The sequence below is a fragment of the Salmo salar genome, chromosome ssa01, assembly GCF_905237065.1.
Source record: "Salmo salar chromosome ssa01, Ssal_v3.1, whole genome shotgun sequence".
Taxonomy (NCBI): Eukaryota; Metazoa; Chordata; class Actinopteri; order Salmoniformes; family Salmonidae; genus Salmo; species Salmo salar.
The window spans coordinates 123,012,423-123,034,035 of NC_059442.1; the positions used below are offsets into that span (position 1 = coordinate 123,012,423).

The following is a 21,613-nucleotide window of genomic DNA, read 5'->3' on the forward strand; positions in this document are numbered from 1 at the left end:
CCCTCCAGTCCCTCGACTTCTTGGCGCTGACGGAAACATGGATTACCACAGAAAACACTGCTACTCCTACTGCTCTCTCCTCGTCTGAACACGTGTTCTCACATACCCCGAGAGCATCTGGTCAGCAGGGTGGTGGCACTGGAATCCTCATCTCTCCCAAGTGGACATTCTCTCTTTCTCCCCTGACCCATCTGTCTATCTCCTCCTTTAAATTCCATGCGGTCACAGTCACTAGCCCATTCAAGCTTAACATCCTTATCATTTATCGCCCTCCAAGTTCCCTTGGAGAGTTCATCAATGAGCTTGACGCCTTGATAAGTTCCTTTCCTGAGGATGGCTCACCCCTCACAGTTCTGGGTGACTTTAACCTCCCTACGTCTACCTTTGACTCATTTCTCTCTGCCTCCTTCTTTCCACTCCTCTCCTCTTTTGACCTCACCCTCTCACCGTCCCCCCCTACTCACAAGGCAGGCAATACGCTTGACCTCATCTTTACTAGATGCTGTTCTTCTACTAATCTCACTGCAACTCCCCTCCAAGTCTCCGACCACTACCTTGTATCCTTTCCCTCTCGCTCTCCTCCAACACTACTCACTCTGCCCCTACTCAGATGGTATTGCGCCGTCGCAACCTTCGCTCTCTCGCTCCTGCTACTCTCTCCTCTCTGCTCAAACCTTCTCCAACAAATCTCCTGATTCTGCCTCCTCAACCCTCCTCTCCTCCCTTTCTGCATCCTTTGACTCTCTATGTCCCCTATCCTCCCGGCCGGCTCGGTCCTCCCCTCCTGCTCTGTGGCTTGACGACTCATTGCAAGCTCACAGAACAGGGCTCCGGGCAGCCGAGCGGAAATGGAGGAAAACTAGCCTCCCTGCGGACCTGGCATCTTTTCACTCCCTCCTCTCTACATTTTCTACCTCTGTTTCTGCTGCTAAAGCCACTTTCTACCACTCTAAATTCCAAGTATCTGCCTCTAACCCTAGGAAGCTCTTTGCCACCTTCTCCTCCCTCCTGAATCCTCCTACCCCTCCCCCCATCCTCCATCTCTGCAGATGACTTCGTCAACCATTTTGAAAAGAAGGTCGACGACATCCGATCCTCGTTTGTTAAGTCAAACGACACCGCTGGTCCTGCTCACATTGCCCTACCCTATGCTTTGACCTCTTTCTCCCCTCTCTCGCCAGATGAAATCTTGCGACTTGTGACGGCCGGCCGCCCAACAACCTGCCCACTTGACCCTATCCCCTCCAGACAATTTCCGGGGACCTTCTCCCTTACCTCACCTCGCTCATCAACTCATTCTTGACCGCTGCTACGTCCCTTCTGTCTTCAAGAGCGCGAGAGTTGCACCCCTTCTCCAAAAACCTACACTCGATCCCTCCGATTGCAACAACTAAAGACCAGTATCCCTTCTTTCTTTTCTCTCCAAAACTCTTGAGCGTGCCGTCCTTGGCCAGCTCTCTTGCTATCTCTCTCAGAATGACCTTCTTGATCCAAATCAGTCAGGTTGCAAGACTGGTCATTCAACTGAGACTGCTCTTCTCTGTGTCACAGAGGCTCTCCTCACTGCTAAAGCTAACTCTCTCTCCTCTGCTCTCATCCTTCTAGACCTATCTGCTGCCTTTGATACTGTGAACCATCAGATCCTCCTCTCCACCCTCTCCGAGTTGGGCATCATAAAGTTAAGGTGGCTCTAGGTTAGAACCATTGGATTTAGCAAACTGAAATGATTTAGGATTTCTGTGACCATGAAAACTGTTTTCCCAGCGTAATATAAGGAGACACTAAATGTTATGTAGTTAGAGAGCATTTCAGAGATCTGAATACAAAAACTGTTCGACAGCAAGATCCAGTATTTAAGTTGAAGATCATCATATGACAAGCTTAACATTGTGACTATAACTACTGTTCCCTGAAGGAGGGAAACTATGGACAACATACTATTAAATCCACACCTCGCTGGAAGCCCCGCCTTCCACAGGTGATGAGCGTGAGACTCGGATATATTCCTTAAATTTAAAATCGCACTTCACTGACCCAGGAAGGGGTGGGGCCAAACAGATGTTGTACCTCGTTCATAACTGGCACGCAGGATCGGTAGAAATGGTCAGATAAATTGGCACTACAAATGGAAAGAGTTTGCCAATTTTACCAGAAACTTCAGCAGCATAATGTCAGAATTTACGAAGGCCAGCAGCAGGTCGGGAATTGTTTATTTTCTTCTGGTTATATTAATCTCTGGCATCCTCAAGTCATTTGTGTGTTAATTATTTAATCAAACGCTTGAAGCATCAGTTCAGTTCAAGTTCTGCACATACAGTTGATTTTATTAAACACATGGGGTTTGTCAATATGAAATAATACACATAACATTTCAACCAATCAATTGGTAGAAAGAAAATACTTTTTTTTATCTGCCCTAGAACATACAACATACATGCATTCAGACCCATTCCCTTTTTACACATTTTGTTAAGTTACAACCTTATTCTAAAATGGATTTAAAAAAAAATTATTATCAATTTTCAGACAATACCTCATAATGACATCACAATACCCCATAAAAGTGAGAAAAAAAGTTTAGAAATGATTGCATACCAGTGGTTGTATCTCTGTAGGTCATGCCACTAGGCTACAGTAGATTGTAACTCGCTAGGTCATGCCAGTAGGCTACAGTAGGTTGTAACTCGCTTGGTCATGCCAGTAGGCTACAGTAGATTGTAACTCGCTAGGTCATGCCAGTAGGCTACAGTAGGTTGTATCCAAGTGGAAACAACTATCAACCCAAAGTGTCGAATTTGGTCAACAACAAAACGAATGGCTTATTTGCTACGTGAGGTTTACTTGAGCTAACATAAGTTTCGTAATGATTAAGTTGTTATGTGGACAGGTGACATACCGACAACTTTGATAAAAACACTATAGTAGTTGTCTCCAGATCGCTATGCATATTCATGCTAGTAGCTTAGCATCTCTCTCCATTGAATACAGGCGGTTGACGATAACAACCCTCATAGAATATAAACAATAGATTACAATAATAAGATGTATCCACCAATCCAAAGAAATGGTAGGCGGGAGCGAGACAACCCGCAGTGCAGCTTTGTGAATAACAACTCCCCTTGTTAGGGCGGAGAGACATCTTGTCAGTATATCCATAATCTTTGGTGTAGCCAACCCAACTCTCACATGGCACTATTGGGGGGCACGGTGTGTAGTAAAACATCACTACATTAAAATCACTACATGACGTGCCCCCCCAGATAGACCCTTCTCAACTATATGTTAAGTCACTTTTTGGAAACGGGACGGAGAAAACAAGGGGTAGCTTGTTCTCTACGTCGTCTGATTCTAGACATATCAGCCATCATCCTAGGGCCCTCCGTTGAAGAGGTATTGACGAGCCAACTCCGAATATACAAAGTTAAAAACAAATTGAAGGCGGTACTTACTGGTGTTAATCGGATCTCCTATCTCCTCCTCTTCATCTTTCAATGTGACAGTAATCTCCCCTTCCTTCTTCACTCCATAAACTGAATCCTCCTCTTTCTCTTCCACTCTGAACGCGTCTTCCTCTTCTTTCACTGTAACAGCCTCACCCTCTACTTCTTTTTTAACTATGACATCCTCCTCTTCCTTCTCCTCTTTCACGACAATGTTCAGCCCCAGAGCTTCTTCCCCCGTCCAGCAGACCTCATCTTTAACAGGAGGGGAGTAGTTTAGGGAGCTCATGTTCGGGGATGTTATCTAGCTAGCTATCATTAGCGACCAGGCTAGTGCTAACTTAACCAGCCAGCTACTATAGCAGACTAATAAAAAATAACGTAATATTAAATGTAATAGGTTAACAAGTAGATACGACAGAAGTGTGTCTAAAACACATAAGCTAATATAGACCGAAAGCGTATAAAGAGCTTGAATCTTTCGGCTATGTCGGCTAGCAAGCTACCGAAGTGGTTGACGAGCTGTTTATGAAGAACCGTCCACTAGATTATACGTCACGCTGGAAGCATCGCCTGAAAGACTGGAGGGAAACGCAGTTGAGGATCATATTTTATTTTCAGACAAATATTATTTTTAAATGGATTTAATTAAATCATACTATTATATTGAGACATACAAAGACAGGAATGTGTTGGTTGATTAGTGCGAATGAAAAATGTTTACTACAGCACATTTAAGGCAGTTTCATTCAGTCAAACAACATCTAAATAAGTAGCCAGCTACTGTAGGTCTATACTGCTCCTACATGGTGTAACAATACATCATGTAGATGTATATAATGAACAGACTAGGTCTATACTGCTCCTACATGGTGTAACAATACATCATGTAGATGTATATAATGAACAAACTATTTCTATACTGCTGCTACATGGTGTAACAATACATCATGTAGATGTATATAATAAACAAACTATTTCTATACTGCTCCTACATGGTGTAACAATACATAATGTGCGGCTTTAAGGCGATGCTGCTGTGTGACGTATAATCTAGTGGACGGAACGCTTCTTTCAACAGCAGCAACAGTTCGTCAGCGACCTCCGTAGCTTGCTAGACAAAATAGCCGAACCAATAAAGCTCTTTAGACGCTTCAGTGTATAGCCACTGTGTTTTAAACCCACTTCTGTCGTCTAGTTAGTTATCCGTTTCAATTTCATATTTACGGTGTTGTTGGTATTAGCGGGCTGGTTAAGTTAGCATTAGCCTAGCTAGCTAGCATCTCCGACCATGAGCTCACTTAGCTTCTCTCCTGCTAAAGAAGAGGTCTGCTGGACGGAGAAAGAGGGACTGTGGCTGAACGTTGTCGTGAAAGAGGAGGAAGAGGATGTTACAATACAAAAACAAGTAGAGGGTGAGGCTATTACAGTGAAAGAAGAAGAGAAAAACGTTTCAGTTAAACAAGAGGAAGACACGTTCAGAGTGAAAGAGGAGGAGGATGTTACAGTTAAAAAAGAGGAAGAGAAAGAGGAGGATTCAGTTTTTGGGGTGAAGGAGGAGGAGGAGGAGGAGGAGATCACTGTCACATTGGAAGAAGACGAGGATGAAACTGGATATCTGGGCTCGGTTTCCCAAAGGCATGTTAAGGCATCCAATGGTTCTAACGATAAACGGGCCCTGATTAACACTAGTAAGTACTGTCTTAAAAGCAGAGGCACAAACTCTGCAGTTGTTGAACTGATATGTGGTGTTAAAGGGTAAATATGCAATAGCTACATCCATATTTAGACTTTTCAAATGATTTATTTATAGCCATTGATTCTGTAAGAATATAACTCATGCCTCATGAGCTTAGTTCAACTGTTTACCCCATCAGAACCCCAAATAAGCTTTTTTTACTCCAATGTTTAGAAACAATTTAAATGATAAACAAACACTGTAAACACTCAAAACATGGTTAAAACTATAATGTTGATATCATGGATGGTCAGTCCTTGCATCAGTAGGTCCGTCTATGAATTTGAGAGTAGTTACATTTCTCCAGCCCCATCATCTCTATAACCAAACAGTGGTGGAATTACATCTTTGTTATTGTTTGAACTGCAGATTGGTTGATTGATTGTTGTGTGGCTTTTTTAAAGGGGCAACCTAGGATTTAAACGGCAACAAAATGTTTGCCCTGAGACTTGGTTTGGTAAACAGCTGAGGGATGGGGCTGGAGAAATGTAACCACTCTCAAATTCATAGAGAAAGCTATTGTTGCAACCGTAACCCAACACCTAGCGACCTCGTTAAGAAGTTCAGACATCTTGGCGTAACAGTTATAAGGTGTTGGCTTGACAGTTGCTGGACCCAGGTTTGAGTTCAGCTCAGGGCTACCCCCTGAATTCAATACACTATAAATACAAGGACTGGCCATCCATGAGGTCAAAATTATAGTTTTTACCATATGTCGACGCTATACAGTGCTTGTTTACAAACAGTGGCGTTATACGAGCTTATGTTTTGGTTTCTGGTGAGGTAATAAAGTTGAAACTTTTGAGGCATTTATAAGTTATATTCTTCAAGAGTCAATGGTTATATAGTAAATGGGTCTTTCTATAACTGCCAGTGTAGATTTCCTGTCGGGGTCAAATTGTTAAAGCTGTTGATAAGTCATTAGCTGTGTTAAAATACTCATACTAACCGTACTATTTGTGATGTTAATCGAGTATATAGTATGCTTATTGGTCATAGTATGATGTAGTTAGTATGCCAAAAGTTCCCGGATGTCGTACCAAAATTCGCCATAATGACGTAAACACGCAGTACATTAGGGCCCCTAATGCAATTCTTCAGGAAATGGGCGTGGCTTCACATTGTTTTCATATTTGAAGAAAATGGCGGAAAATATGCAGCCGAAGTAAAACGAGAGCCGATACAAATTCATTGTTTTAACAAATTATGACAAATGTTAAGAAAATGTTGAGCAATGTAATAAAGTAATGACTTTCCAAATAAGTTACCTTACCCGTTATTTTGGCTGACAATTTGTTAGCATATTATTACAGCGGTATGTACCGGTATGTTAACTAGCTACCTAACGTTAGTTGGCTACTTATACATCAAACTTGGCAGTATATGAACTATATTCTATCTAACTAACTATCCAACGTTTATTGACTTATTCCCTTCATTCTTAGCTTAGCTACATTTACATTTACATTTACGTCATTTAGCAGACGCTCTTATCCAGAGCGACTTACAAAATGGTGCATTCACCTTATGATATCCAGTGGAACAACCACTTTACAATAGTGCATCTAAATCTTTTAAGGGGGGGGTTAGAAGGATTACTTTATCCTATCCTAGGTATTCCTTAAAGAGGTGGGGTTTCAGGTGTCTCCGGAAGGTGGTGATTGACTCCGCTGTCCTGGCGTCGTGAGGGAGCTTGTTCCACCATTGGGGTGCCAGAGCAGCGAACAGTTTTGACTGGGCTGAGCGGGAACTGTGCTTCCTCAGAGGTAGGGGGGCCAGCAGGCCAGTGGTGGATGAACGCAGTGCCCTTGTTTGGGTGTAGGGCCTGATCAGAGCCTGAAGGTATGGAGGTGCTGTTCCCTTCACAGCTCCGTAGGCAATCACCATGGTCTTGTAGCGGATGCGAGCTTCAACTGGAAGCCAGTGGAGAGAGCGGAGGAGCGGGGTGACGTGAGAGAACTTGGGAAGGTTGAACACCAGACGGGCTGCGGCGTTCTGGATGAGTTGTAGGGGTTTAATGGCACAGGCAGGGAGCCCAGCCAACAGCGAGTTGCAGTAATCCAGACGGGAGATGACAAGTGCCTGGATTAGGACCTGCGCCGCTTCCTGTGTGAGGCAGGGTCGTACTCTGCGAATGTTGTAGAGCATGAACCTACAGGATCGGGTCACCGCCTTGATGTTAGTGGAGAACGACAGGGTGTTGTCCAGGATCACGCCAAGGTTCTTAGCACTCTGGGAGGAGGACACAAGGGAGTTGTCAACCGTGATGGCGAGATCATGGAACGGGCAGTCCTTCCCCGGGAGGAAGAGCAGCTCCGTCTTGCCGAGGTTCAGCTTGAGCTGGTGATCCGTCATCCACACTGATATGTCTGACAGACATGCAGAGATGCGATTCGCCGCCTGGTTATCAGAAGGGGGAAAGGAGAAGATTAATTGTGTGTCGTCTGCATAGCAATGATAGGAGAGACCATGTGAGGATATGACAGAGCTAAGTGACTTGGTGTATAGCGAGAATAGGAGAGGGCCTAGAACAGAGCCCTGGGGGACACCAGTGGTGAGAGCGCATGGTGCGGAGACAGATTCTCGCCACGCCACCTGGTAGGAGCGACCTGTCAGGTAGGACGCAATCCAAGCATGGGCCGCGCCGGAGATGCCCAACTCGGAGAGGGTGGAGAGGAGGATCTGATGGTTCACAGTATCAAAGGCAGCAGATAGGTCTAGAAGGATGAGAGCAGAGGAGAGAGAGTTAGCTTTAGCAGTGCGGAGAGCCTCCGTGACACAGAGAAGAGCAGTCTCAGTTGAATGCCCAGTCTTGAAACCTGACTGATTAGGATCAAGAAGGTCATTCTGAGAGAGATAGCAGGAGAGCTGGCCAAGGACGGCACGTTCAAGAGTTTTGGAGAGAAAAGAAAGAAGGGATACTGGTCTGTAGTTGTTGACATCGGTATAGTAAATATAGCTAAACGGTATAGTCGTTGTGCTTTCTCAATGGACATTCGGGTGCTTTCATAAATTCGCTCTGGCTATCTACTCTGATTTCAGAGCTCTCTCGTCTAAGTACCAGAGAGCAGAATAATGAATTTACTAGCGCTCAACACCCGTTGAATATGTCCAGGTGTCAGTAAACATAGGCAAAAAAACGTAATTTAAATGTTTTCCAGCAGCACAGTTACAGTCACTCTGGATAACATGAAAACTGCCTAACCAGCTCTGCTAGGGCGAGTAAAATGGGCAGAGTCTCATTTGTGTCTGGACCTTAGCTTAGCCTTAGCTAGCAAGCTAAGGTCAGAACGGTCAAATCAACCCAACTCCTCGGCCGGAGCGTCCAGTGGCTCCGAGAGCGAAACGGGCTGAATTTACAAACGGACAATCTGACAACGCTCTGAATTTATGAGGCACTCTGGTATTCAAGATCTAATTTAAAAACGCACCCGAAGTCGTAAAATGTCTAACTAGTAATGTGTTATGCTAACTAGCTAGCTAGCAAGAGGTTGCATAGCAACAGCATAAACTTCCGGTAGACAGGAGAAGAGCGACAGTTTACTACAATTAACTAATAGTATGTAGTATATACTCATTAAGTATGTAGTTACAGTATACTACAATGAACTAATAGTATGTAGTATATACTCATTAAGTATGTAGTTATAGTATACTACAATTAACTAATAGTATGTAGTATATACTCATTAAGAATGTAGTTACAGTATGTTAGTATGGGTATTCAAACACAGCTATTCTCCTTTTTTCAAATGTTTTCAATGCCATTACATTACATCATTCCTTCAACTATTCCGCTCTTCACCTTGGTGTGACCAGGAACAATTCATGCTACTAAAACAAACAATTGGAACATGAGACTGTCTTACGTTGCGCCAACTAAACTGACCCTTAGTTGTAGAGCGTGATCACCCCATGGACTTTGTGTGGTTCTCATAGTTAACTAATCACAAACAATGTCCTGGCTTTAGCAATGAGTAAGATGGCTAAAAATGAGACCTAGACAATGAAAGTTCAGACCAAGGTAAAGTTGGATTTATATTTACACATTCAGACATTCAACAGACATTGGCCAAAAGCCATTTAAAATTGTAAAAATCAATAACTAATTCATTGATTGTCACAAAAACATCAAACTAGGTATGTTTTATTCTATAAATGTCTAGCATACTTTTACAATCTTTGTTTTGAATAAAAATTCCAGTTTTGATTTTATAGAAATACATAAAATCTATAAAATGCCATTTAAAAGCGGTATAAATCAATAACTAATTCACCATTTGTCACAGAAAAATTAATAATTAAAAGTTCAATTTGTTTAATTTATTTCCTTAATGCGTTTGAGCAAATCAGTTGTGTTGTTACAAGGTAGGGTTTTCTCACTTTCTAGTAGGCTTATATTGAAGATATGGCAAATAGGACTGGCAATGTCGTCCGCTATTATCCTCAGTAATTTGCCATCCAAGTTGTCAGACCCCGGTGGCCTGAAAAAGAAAAGGAGAACCTCACACTCTAGGAGCTCAGATGCAATAATTTAATAACCTAATAACCAACATTTCCACAGACAAGCTGTCTTCATCAGGGTATAATGACAAACACTGCAGGTAACTGGTTTATATTGTGTCAAAGGACACACACAGGTGTCTGTAATCATGTCCGAGTGTGGCCTGATATCATTGGTTAATTTACAGATATAAATAGAACACATAAAAACATAAATGTATAGCATACGGTCATAGATACAATATGGCTCCATAGAACTCCAAACATTTACAATGAATAGCAATATTACAATAATGGCTACGTTGAGACTGACGGGAGCAAGGCTCTTTAAATTAAAGATCCAGGCAGCCTCTTGTTTTTAACAATAAATCGTCGAGGTCACCCCCTCTCCTAGGGAGGGTGGCGTGTTCGATGCCAATATAATGTAGGGACAAAATCAAGGGGTTCGCTTCCAAAAAGTTCTAAGATAAATAACTGCCTTAGTGGTGCACGTGATAACACCTTTGATTGGGATCTGTTTCCCTGTTTGGGGGTGTTTGAAGGATCTATATTTATAAGTGCCATTGCATTGAGCACAGCCATTACATTTGTAGGTCCAAATGGACGGAGGTGCAAATAGACGTTGTGAAGGAGTATTTTGGGGAGGTAAATCAGAGTTTAGTAAGAATGCAAGAATGCTTGGATTTTGCTAGACTGTCCTTGAGAGTTCATTTCTTGATTTTTGTACCCCATCTCCTCTGTCAAATATACTGCTCAAAAAAATAAAGGGAACACTTAAACAACACATCCTAGATCTGAATGAAAGAAATAATCTTATTAAATACTTTTTTCTTTACATAGTTGAATGTGCTGACAACAAAATCACACAAAAATAATCAATGGAAATCCAATTTATCAACCCATGGAGGTCTGGATTTGGAGTCACACTCAAAAGTAAAGTGGAAAACCACACTACAGGCTGATCCAACTTTGATGTAATGTCCTTAAAACAAGTCAAAATGAGGCTCAGTAGTGTGTGTGGCCTCCACGTGCCTGTATGACTTCCCTACAATGCCTGGGCATGCTCCTGATGAGGTGGCGGATGGTCTCCTGAGGGATCTCCTCCCAGACCTGGACTAAAGCATCCGCCAACTCCTGGACAGTCTGTGGTGCAACGTGGCATTGGTGGATGGAGCGAGACATGATGTCCCAGATGTGCTCAATTGGATTCAGGTCTGGGGAACGGGCGGGCCAGTCCATAGCATCAATGCCTTCCTCTTGCAGGAACTGCTGACACACTCCAGCCACATGAGGTCTAGCATTGTCTTGCATTAGGAGGAACCCAGGGCCAACCGCACCAGCATATGGTCTCACAAGGGGTCTGAGGATCTCATCTCGGTACCTAATGGCAGTCAGGCTACCGCTGGACGTCATTTTGCAGGGCTCTGGCAGTGCTTCTCCTGCCCCTCCTTGCACAAAGGCGGAGGTAGCGGTCCTGCTGCTGGGTTGTTGCCCTCCTACAGCCTCCTCCACGTCTCCTGATGTACTGGCCTGTCTCCTGGTAGCGCCTCCATGCTCTGGACACTACGCTGACAGACACAGCAAACCTTCTTGCCACAGCTCGCATTGATGTGCCATCCTGGATGAGCTGCACTACCTGAGCCACTTGTGTGGGTTGTAGACTCCGTCTCATGCTACCACTAGAGTGAAAGCACCGCCAGCATTCAAAAGTGACCAAAACATCAGCCAGGAAGCATAGGAACTGAGAAGTGGTCTGTGGTCCCCACCTGCAGAACCACTCCTTTATTGGGGGTGTCTTGCTAATTGCCTATAATTTCCACCTGTTGTCTATTCCATTTGCACAACAGCATGTGAAATTTATTGTCAATCAGTGTTGCTTCCTAAGTGGACAGTTTGATTTCACAGAAGTGTGATTGACTTGGAGTTACATTGTGTTGTTTAAGTGTTCCCTTTATTTTTTTGAGCAGTGTAGTTTTTTGCAAATTCTTTTGATTCAAGAGTGAGACTCTCCTTTAGAGTCTATGTTATTAGGTCTATGTTGTTGTTAGGTGAAGTTATGCATCCTACAGTAGGTCTATGTTGTTAGGTGAAGTTATGGGTCCTACAGTAGGTCTATGTTGTTAGGTGAAGTTATGGGTCCTACAGTAGGTCTATGTTGTTGTTGTTATGGGTCCTACAGTAGGTCTATGTTGTTGTTGTTAGAGGAAGTTATGGGTCCTACAGTAGGTCTATGTTGTTAGGTGAAGTTATGGGTCCTACAGTACGTCTATGTTGTTGTTGTTGTTAGGTAAAGTTATGGGTCCTACAGTAGGCCTATGTTGTTGTTAGACCTACTGTAGGACCCATGACTTTACCTAACAACAACATAGGCCTACTGTAGGACCCATAACTTTACCTAACAACAACAACATAGACGTACTGTAGGACCCATGACTTTACCTATGTTGTTGTTGTTAGGTGAAGTTATGGGTCATACAGTAGGTGTGTGTTACTGTTAGGATCTTCCAGTAGTTATTGATGTTACTACTAATGTGAAAACAAGACAAAATATGACTATTGTTGCTATTGTTGACTGTATTAAGACAATTGTCAAATAATTTAACAGACGTCAATTGTTGTACAACTTCATGGGTACGCTCTGGGCATCACCTTTGACCTCAAATAAACAATGGATTTCTGCTGTTGTGGGACTTAAACCATCTGTTTAACTTTGTCGTTCACACAGGAGAGAGATGTGACTATCCTGGGTCCTCTGGGGAGTCTCAACAACATCGTGATGCTGACGAGGCAGAGAAGAGTCTCTCCAGATCAGAACACCTCAAGAAACACCAGCAGAGACCCACATTGAATAATCCTTACTGCTGCTCTGACTGTGAAAAGAACTGCAAATCTAAATCAGAACTTGAAATACACCGGAGAATCCACACAGGAGAAAAGCCGTACCACTGCTCTCATTGTGGAATGAGTTTCTCTAGATCATATTCATTGAAAACACACCTGCTAATTCACACAGGAGAGAAATCTTATAGCTGTACTCAATGTGGGAAGAGTTTTACTACATCTTCCAATCTGACTAAACATCAGAAAACACACACAACAGAGAAACCTTATAGCTGTGATCAATGTGGGAAGAGTTATGTTACATCTAGCTATCTGACTTTACACCAGAGAACACACACAGGAGATAAATCTTATAGCTGTGATCAATGTGGGAAGAGTTATGTTACATCTAGCTCTCTGACGGTACACCAGAGAACACACACAGGAGAGAAACCATTTAGCTGTACTCAATGTGGGAAGAGTTTTACTACATCTAGCTCTCTGAAAGTACACAAGAGAACACACACAGGAGATAAACCATGTAGCTGTACTCAATGTGGGAAGAGTTTCACTCGGTCAAGCTCCTTGGTAATGCACCAGAGAATACACACAGGAGAGAAACCATATAGCTGTAATCAATGTGGGAAGAGTTTTACTCAGCCAAATGGACTGATATTACACCAGCGGACACACACAGGAGAGAAACCATATAGTTGTACTCAATGTGGGAAGAGTTTTATTCAGGCAAGCTGCCTGAAAGTACACCTGAGAACGCACACAGGAGAGAAATCATAACGTCTTACAGATCATTGGGACGCCACTGTCCCACCTGGCCAACATCCGGTGAAATTGCAGAGCGCCAAATTCAAATTTCAGAAACCGTAATATTAAACATTCATGAAAATACAAGTGTCATACGTCATTTAAAAGCTTAACTTCTTCTCAATCCTGCCGCGTTGTCAGATTTCAAAAAGGTTTTACAGCGAAAGCACACCATGCGATTATCTGCACACAAAAGCATTACATACATTTTCCAACCGAGCAAATACGTCACGAAAGGCAGAAGTAGCGATAAAATAAATCATTTACCTTTGAAGATCTTCATCTGGTTGCAATCACAAGGGTCCCAGGTACATAACAAATGGTCCTTTTGTTCGACAAAGTCCTTCTTTATATCCCAAAAAAGTACGTTTCAATGGCGCGCTTGACTCAGTAATCCACCGGTTTCCCAAGTTCAAAATGCATACAAATAAATCCTGTAAGTTACCAATAAACTTCTTCTAAACAAGTCAACCAATGTTCTTAATCAATCCTCAGGTACCCTATTATGTAAATAAACTATCAAATTTAAGACGGAGAATACTGGAGACCATTACCGGAGATAAATAACGAAGTACGCACACTCACCGGAACGCGCTACAAACACTACAGCCAAAATGGGAGCCACTTAGAAAAACTACAAATTCTAGCTCTTTTTTTTTAAACAAGCCTGAAACTCTTTCTAAAGACTGTTGTCATCTAGTGGAAGCCCTAGGAACTGCAATCTGGGAGGACTTCCTTTTATATTCCCATTCCCAGCCATTGTAAACAGAGGTGAGCTGAAGAAAAAAAATCTGGATGGATTGTCCTCGGGTTTTCGCCTGCCATATCAGTTCTGTTATGCTCACAGACATTATTTTAACAGTTTTGGAAACTTTAGAGTGTTTTCTATCCAATACTACCAATTATATGCATATCCTAGCTTCTGGGCCTGACTAACAGGCAGTTTACTTTGGGCACCGCATTTATCCAAACTTCCGACTACTGTCCCCTAGCCCGAAGAGGATAACACTGCTCTGACTGCGAAAAGAGTTTTGTTAGCTTAAGTGATTTAAAATTGCACCAGAGAATACACACAGGAGAGAACCCTTATAGTTGTGATCAATGTGACAAGAGATACTTTGATAAAAGATCTCTGATCAAACATCAGAAAATACATGAAGGAGTTGTTTCATGATATCAATGAAATAATGTCACAATGTATAATGTTTTAACATTGTAGTAGGAGTATTTTAATGATGTCACAATGTATAATGTTTTAACATTGTAGTAGGAGTATTTTAATGATGTCACAATGTAGAATGTTTTAACATTGTAGTAGGAGTATATGAATGATGTCACAATGTAGAACCCTAAACGTATGCCCCCTGTTCTATTGATTTCAGCATGATATGGATATTAGCCTCAGGGGAAAAATCCAGCCTCTGAAATGGAAGAGTACTATTTATGTGATTTAACAAAAAGTGACTAACAAAAAAATAATTGTGTTACACTTACCACGTTGGTGACCCTCTGGAATCAAAATGCAACACTTCAAAATGTAGCTAGCTGTTTTCTACAAATTGTCCTCTAACCAGGGATGTACACATTACTCCCAGATTCTGTGTGGTTTTTGAGCCGTTCGTTTTAACAGGACGTGCAACCTCATCTACCTCCTCTCGCACAATTGATTTCAACATGATATCGATGAGTTATGACAAATAAGTGTTGTGTTCCTTTGTTTAGCGACCCCTACATTTAAATGTATCACTCCAAAATGTAGCTGACTGTCTTCTGCTGGTTGTCCTCTAACGAGTGAGGTAAAATATATCTCCCATTTCCATGTGTTTTTTAGTTGTGTTAGTTTCAACAGCATGTACAGCCTGATTTCCCCCCTAATCGATATCAGTGATTTATTGCTACTTGTCAAAACGACAGCAATTTTGATGCTTGTGCATTTTAAAAGATGCAAGTAATATGATTATTGTGGCAGACGTTTGTGTATGTTTCACATTTTATGTTTAGGTTTTCAATATATCACAAACTGTTTCTGCATATTGGTTATTGATTTAGACATGCTAAAACTGTGTTTTGACATTGGGGATATCCCACCTAGCATAATGTAATTGAAGATCTGTTGAAAATATGATGATGCAACCAAATATTTCATTTTTACTGTTCATGTAACATTTAGTAATGATAATTATTTATGCAACCAACTGACAATTTGTTGGTACAATTATATTGACATTCTTGCCCTGCTTTTAGAATATCAGGGTTAATTCTCACATGTGCCAACCCAAATGTACTATAGCATGACATTGGGGACTGGGCCCAGATCCAACAACATGCGTATCTAGTGAACCCTGAAAAGAGAGAGAAGCTCTGCAGTGAGGTGGAAAGTCACTACGGATATTGCAGGAGTTTCCTCTTGAAATCAGACATGTCCATGGTTAGGACAACTTGATTGTCTCAAGGGTGGGCAGTCAAAAAGTTTTGTGTTTTGCGTTTAGCCAGTGCGTTGCCATAGATCACAATTTATTTTGACTGCATGTTTTTCCGTTTTGGAGATGAGTTTTGTGTGGGCTCGTTCCAAGGGGACCAGAGTTCTAGAAGCTAGTGAGTTTTAGGAAGACGAGAGTTCTAGAAGCTAGTGGGTTTTAGGAAGACGAGAGTTCTAGAAGCTAGTGAGTTTTAGGAAGACGAGAGTTCTAGAAGCTAGTTTAATTGTTGACAGCCAGTTTATATGTTTATATTGTAGAAGGTGAAGCATTGTAGTTGGTTATAATGTGAAATGGAAGTTGTTTTCTTTTGGTGGTGAGAACTTGTCCAACAAAAATATAGGATATATTTGTTGTCTTAAGGGGGAAGGTGTTACAGGCTTTGGTTTTTCCATTTATGTTTTGAGGTTGGACTTTAGCACGTATAGCTTGTTAGCACTGTGAGGGAATTTTCTGTTAAACCTTACTAATGCTTATGTAGTAAAATATAATTCTTTAAGCCGAGGCATTGGGCTTGAGATTGGTAAAGAACTTAACTCCTATAACATAGAAAAGTGTGTTGATAGAGGCCTGTTCTAACTGTTCTGTGTGTGTAGAATGAGCCCATGATGTTCGGACACTCAGCCAAGAATATGACAGAAACTGACTGGTACCTCTTGATCCTCGACAGAGTAAAGGTTATATCCTGCACACCAGTAACAGAGCTATTGTTTTGGAGCCTGTTTCTGGGAAAAGATTGTGGTGGAGAAATCAGAATTAGCTAAGTAACATAGATAATTAAGGTGTCTTATCTGCAGAATATGCTGATATGAACTATTGACCTCTTGCTATTAGAATGTCTCCTTTCTGACTCTGGTGTTGGCAGCTGCACTTCCTCCCTCAAATGGGCCTCAGTCACTTTGGGTCCAGAGAGGGGAGAAGTCAGGCTTATCGATCACATGTCCCTGTTGCTATGCAGAATATCAGCATCTATCACATGTCCCTGTTGCTATGCAGAATATCAGCATTGATCACATGTCCCTGTTGCTAGGCAGAATATCAGCATCGATCACATGTCCCTGTTGCTAGGCAGAATATCAGCATCGATCACATGTCCCTGTTGCTAGGCAGAATATCAGCATCGATCACATGTCCCTGTTGCTAGGTAGAATATCAGCAGGGAGTAAGGCAAAGGAGATCAGAAGGAAACATTGTTTATTACAAACCATGTGAAGTGATGGCGCCAGTAATGGGAAACCAATCACTTGTCTCCACAGTGTTGGTTGGTGTTTGGAACCATTGTACGTCATCTCTGAAGTTGCACCTATCCTGAGAAAGTGTATATAACCCAGAAGCAAGCCTCCTTGTGATAACAAGTATTTTAATAAAAGTAAAAACCTTGATTGATTATTCATTTTGCCTCTCCTCATTATTGATTATGGGTAGAATTTCCACCACAGCACGTAGGGCGAACCGATTGGTCACCTCGTTAGTCAGAATGTGTTACATCTGTGCTGGCTTGTCCATCTTGTTGGGGTTGGATGTTGCATCCAATGACATTTCCTTAGGGTGCTCATTAGTCTCAGTTGTTAGTCTGTTTTTTATCCTCTTATGTTTCTTGTGTAGTAAATATTTCTGTTTATTTTCATAGTTTTTAATAATTTTTTTCCTGTGAAGCCATTGTGTTGCATCCATGTCTGAAATGTGCTGTATAAATATAGCTTGATTTGAACATATTGCAAAATAAATTAACCCAATGACTGACCAATCAACAGACTCTTGCTAAACCAATGAACAAGTATGTGCAAAAGCAACACGTATCTTGGTCAATCTTAGTATGAAAAACAGTATATATTCAGTATATCTTCCACTGTCAAAATAGTGCATTGTATGTACAATTAGTATCACTTTTCAACCGACCCAGTTCATTTGTTGAAAATCAACAATTTTGAAATCAACAATATGTCAAAGGATTCAACTACTGAAATCTGAAACAAACAAATGGATCAAACAGATCAATTCTACTGGACATTGGGTTTGATTCAGACCCTGCCAGCATGGCCAGAGATGTAACTTCTAACCAACACAGACCTTTCATGAATGACTAAAAGCACCTAAGTATTAGATTTACTGCCATGGCCTGTCACGCCTCAGACACTATTCACAATGCTGGCTGAGGTACGAGTAAAACATGACATTATTTCCTAATTGTCCAAAAATCCCCACTCCTTCGTCAACTAGTCTCTCACTGTTTAACCAGAATAACATGAGTTGTGCCCTTCAAACTGTTAGATTGTTAGTCCATAATCAACGAGTCTCTCACTGTTTAACCAGAATAACATTGTTTGCTGGGCTCCCCGTTTGTGCCATCAATTCGCTGCAATTTATCCAGAACGCCGCAGCCCGCCTGGTGTTCAACCTTCCCAAGTTCTCCCATGTCACCCTGCTCCTCCGCACACTCGAAGCTCGCTCCCACTACTAGACCTACGGAGCAGCAAGAGGACCTGCCCCTCCCTACCTTCAGGCTCAAACCCTACGCCCAGACCGAGTAGTTTATAGTTTGGGTTCTGACGGGGTACGACAGTTGAACTAAACTCATGAAACAAGTTATATTCTTCAATAATCAATGGGTACATATAATGAATTTATGATTGGAAAAAACTGATGTTGCAACTGCATTTCACCACTTTATTTAAAAAACAAAAGATGACAAAGTTGTTTTTGTCTTTTAGGCGATGCAGCCAGCGTGTGACGTATAATCTAGTGGACGGGACACTTCAACAATAACAGCTAGTCCGCCGCCTCAGTAGCTAGCGAACCAATATAGCCGACCGATTCAAGCTCTTTAGACTGTTTAGGTTGATATTAGTCACAGTGTTTTAAACCCACTTCTTTCGTATCTACTAGTTGCCCATTTAATTTAATATTTACGTTGTTGTTGGTAGTCAGCTACATCAGCTGTCTCGTTAACTTAGCACTAGCCGCTAATGATAGCTAGCTAACATCCCGACCATGAGCTCGCTAAACTACTCCCCTCCTGTTAAAGAAGAGGAAGTCTACTGGACGGAGAAAGAAGCTCTGGGGCTGAACATTGTCGTGAAAGAGGAGAAGGAAGAGGAGGATGTTACAGTAAAAATAGAAGTAGAAAGTGAGGAGGAGGAGGGAGAGAACTGTCATATTGAAAGAGGAGGAAGAAGAGGGGGAGACAGGTCAGATCAACACCATTACGTCCTAATCTCAATAACTGGCACAAACTCTTAAGTTGTTGAACTGATGTGTGGTTTTAAAACGGCATTATGCACTTCCTATATCCATTTATATATACCAATGCCATATATTGTTGAACAAAGTAACGTATAAATGCTAATTTCAACTGTCGCACCCCCATCAAATCCAAAATAGGTTGTTTTACTCCAATGTTTGGAAACAATATGGAAACAAACACTGTAGCCTATATTCTAATGGTAAAACTATAATGTTGATATCATGGATGGTCGGTCCTCTCCTCTCCTCTCCAGTACTCTCCTCTCCTCTCTCCTCATTGTTTCTGATTTAAATGTTTCTGATTTAAATGTAAAAAGCATGGCTGTCCTGTCGTGGAATCGCCCCACGATTAAGAAAAATCATGAATGATGAGTGAGAAAGCTGGGGGTGTATGATCTTTGTGCCTCTTTGTCACTCATCATTAATCATGAATCCATTCATGATTATCCATAATCATTATGGTAGTGTCCAGAAACATCTTCTATTTCTGACTGAAAATAAAAGTGACTTAAATGACAGTTCATTCAGTTTCTATGGGCAAAACACATGTAACTTTTGACTATTTTTCCAAAGACTTATGACTTCTCCAAATGGGGGGACTAGATACATAAAGTGCTATCGTCGTTGTTTTTCAATGTTGGAGTTTGCTCTCACTGTCTTCTGCTGGTGAAGATACATCAGAATTCTCGTCTATCAATCACAGACGCGTCATTTGATTTCACGCTCATATTCTGGACAAGACACGCCCCCGCTGAAGCTGCAGGTGCTGTGATTTGCTGCTGGTTGTATTCTGGGCAAGACACGCCCCCGCTGAAGCGCTGTGATTGGCTGCTGGTCGTTAGTCTCGAGCGAGAGATCTTCGTTGCCTTCCCGCCAAACCGCACCAGAGTTTCCTCGAGCGCTTTGCCCGCGCTGAAATCAGAGCGTGAAACTGACCAGAGTTACTTCATATGGTTTCCCCATCAGCTGGTGAAGATGGAGGACTCCGATAGGACACAGACAAGGTAATAAAGTTCATATATCCTCTGAGTCCTATTTTCTGCTTTGGTAAACTAGTCACTAGCTGTTATTCAACGCTAGGTTACAGAGGGAATGAGTCGCTAGCTCGTTGTTATTCAACGCTAGGTTACAGACGGAATGAGTCGCTAGCTAGTTGTTATTCAACGCTAGGTTACAGAGGGAATGATTCGCTAGCTAGTTAGTTGTTATTCAACGCTAGGTTACAGAGTAAATGAGTTGCTAGCTAGCTAGGTATTTGTTATTCAACGCTAGTCTCTAGCTAAGTTAACGTTATATAAATAAAGTTAGCTAATCAAGTCAGCAGCAATTGTAAACTAAGGGGCCTTATTTTGACATGAGTGTCACCAGTAATTCGTATCACTAAGAATCATTAGAAAGTAGTTGTTGAGGAGGATGTGTCCTCAGAGGAGAGGCTGAGTGGAGAGGAAACCTCATGCCCTGGGTGACCAACAAGGAGATATTTCACTGTGCCAACCCTGGGAATAATATCTCAGAGTACTCAGCATTGAGGTTTGTCAGTTTTTATTGAGGTTATGCTTAGCTGGAGGAACGGTCATCTGAAGGTCTGATCACCGGAGGTAGGGATGCACGATATATCGGTAAGCATATCGGAATCGGACGATATGATCTATAATCGGCCCGTTGTCTAGTTTAACTGCAATGTGCAAAACTGATGTCAAAACTGACGTGCATACATGTATAACGTAGGTAGATGACGTAATGACGCCACAAAAAATGTTGCGCTACACGTGCAACACAGCATTCCTAACCTAGCCCACAATGTCTGCTGTGTGGATCAAGCAGTCAACAAGTCCAGCAATCATTTGAAAGAGTAAGAACATTTCAGCGAGACAACTCAAAGCGAAATACGTTAACGCCAAGATAATGGAATTCACTGCCCTTGACAATCAACCGTTCTGTGTCGTGGATGATGTGAGCTTTCGCCGACTGGTCGAGTCCCGGTACACACTACCAAGTAGGAGCTATTTTACAGATGTGAGCACCGGTACACACTACCAAGTAGGAGCTATTTTACAGATTTTGTCTTAACGGAGTTACACAGTATTGTTGAAACGCACATCCATGAGCTACTTGCTATGGGCGTCACTGCTATTAGCTTCACGACTGACATTTGGACCAGCGATGTCAGCCCCATGAGCATGCTGAGTCTGACAGCACAGTGGGTCGACGAGGATTTCGTACTGAGGAAAGCCGTATTGCATGCTCAAGAATGTGCTGGTTCTCATACCGCTGCTGCCATTTCAATGAGAACATGTTTGAAACTTGGAAACATGAACACACTCCTAGCTCCATTCAAACAACTGACTCGAGAAATAAGCTCATCAACTGCATCTGCAACAGACATGATACCCTCAGTCATGGCATTGAAACGCTCAACAAAACTGCCTGGCACACTGTGGTAGTGAGTAAAGCCCTTGACAACCTGGCACACTGTGGTAGTGAGTAAAGCCCTTGACAACCTGGCACACTGTGGTAGTGAGTAAAGCCCTTGACAACCTGGCACACTGTGGTAGTGAGTAAAGCCATTG

General features: G+C 42.1%; 1 protein-coding gene across 1 annotated transcript; it reads left to right on the forward strand.

Moving 5' to 3' along the window:
* Positions 1-4,486: 4,486 nt before the first annotated feature.
* LOC106561187 (zinc finger protein 180-like) lies at positions 4,487-14,594 on the forward strand. Its single transcript, XM_014124870.2, has 2 exons — positions 4,487-5,131; positions 12,407-14,594. The coding sequence occupies exons 1-2, from the start codon at positions 4,732-4,734 to the stop codon at positions 13,294-13,296; spliced, it is 1,290 nt and encodes a 429-aa protein (XP_013980345.2). The 5' UTR covers positions 4,487-4,731; the 3' UTR covers positions 13,297-14,594.
* Positions 14,595-21,613: the final 7,019 nt, after the last annotated feature.

What these genes read in the sequence shown, in the direction of transcription:
- LOC106561187 (XM_014124870.2), top strand. Translation starts at nt 4,732, where the DNA reads ATGAGCTCACTTAGCTTCTCTCCTGCTAAAGAAGAGGTCTGCTGGACG. An exon ending in ACGGGCCCTGATTAACACTA is followed by an intron (nt 5,132 to 12,406) that starts GTAAGTACTGTC and finishes TCGTTCACACAG; the next exon opens with GAGAGAGATGTGACTATCCT.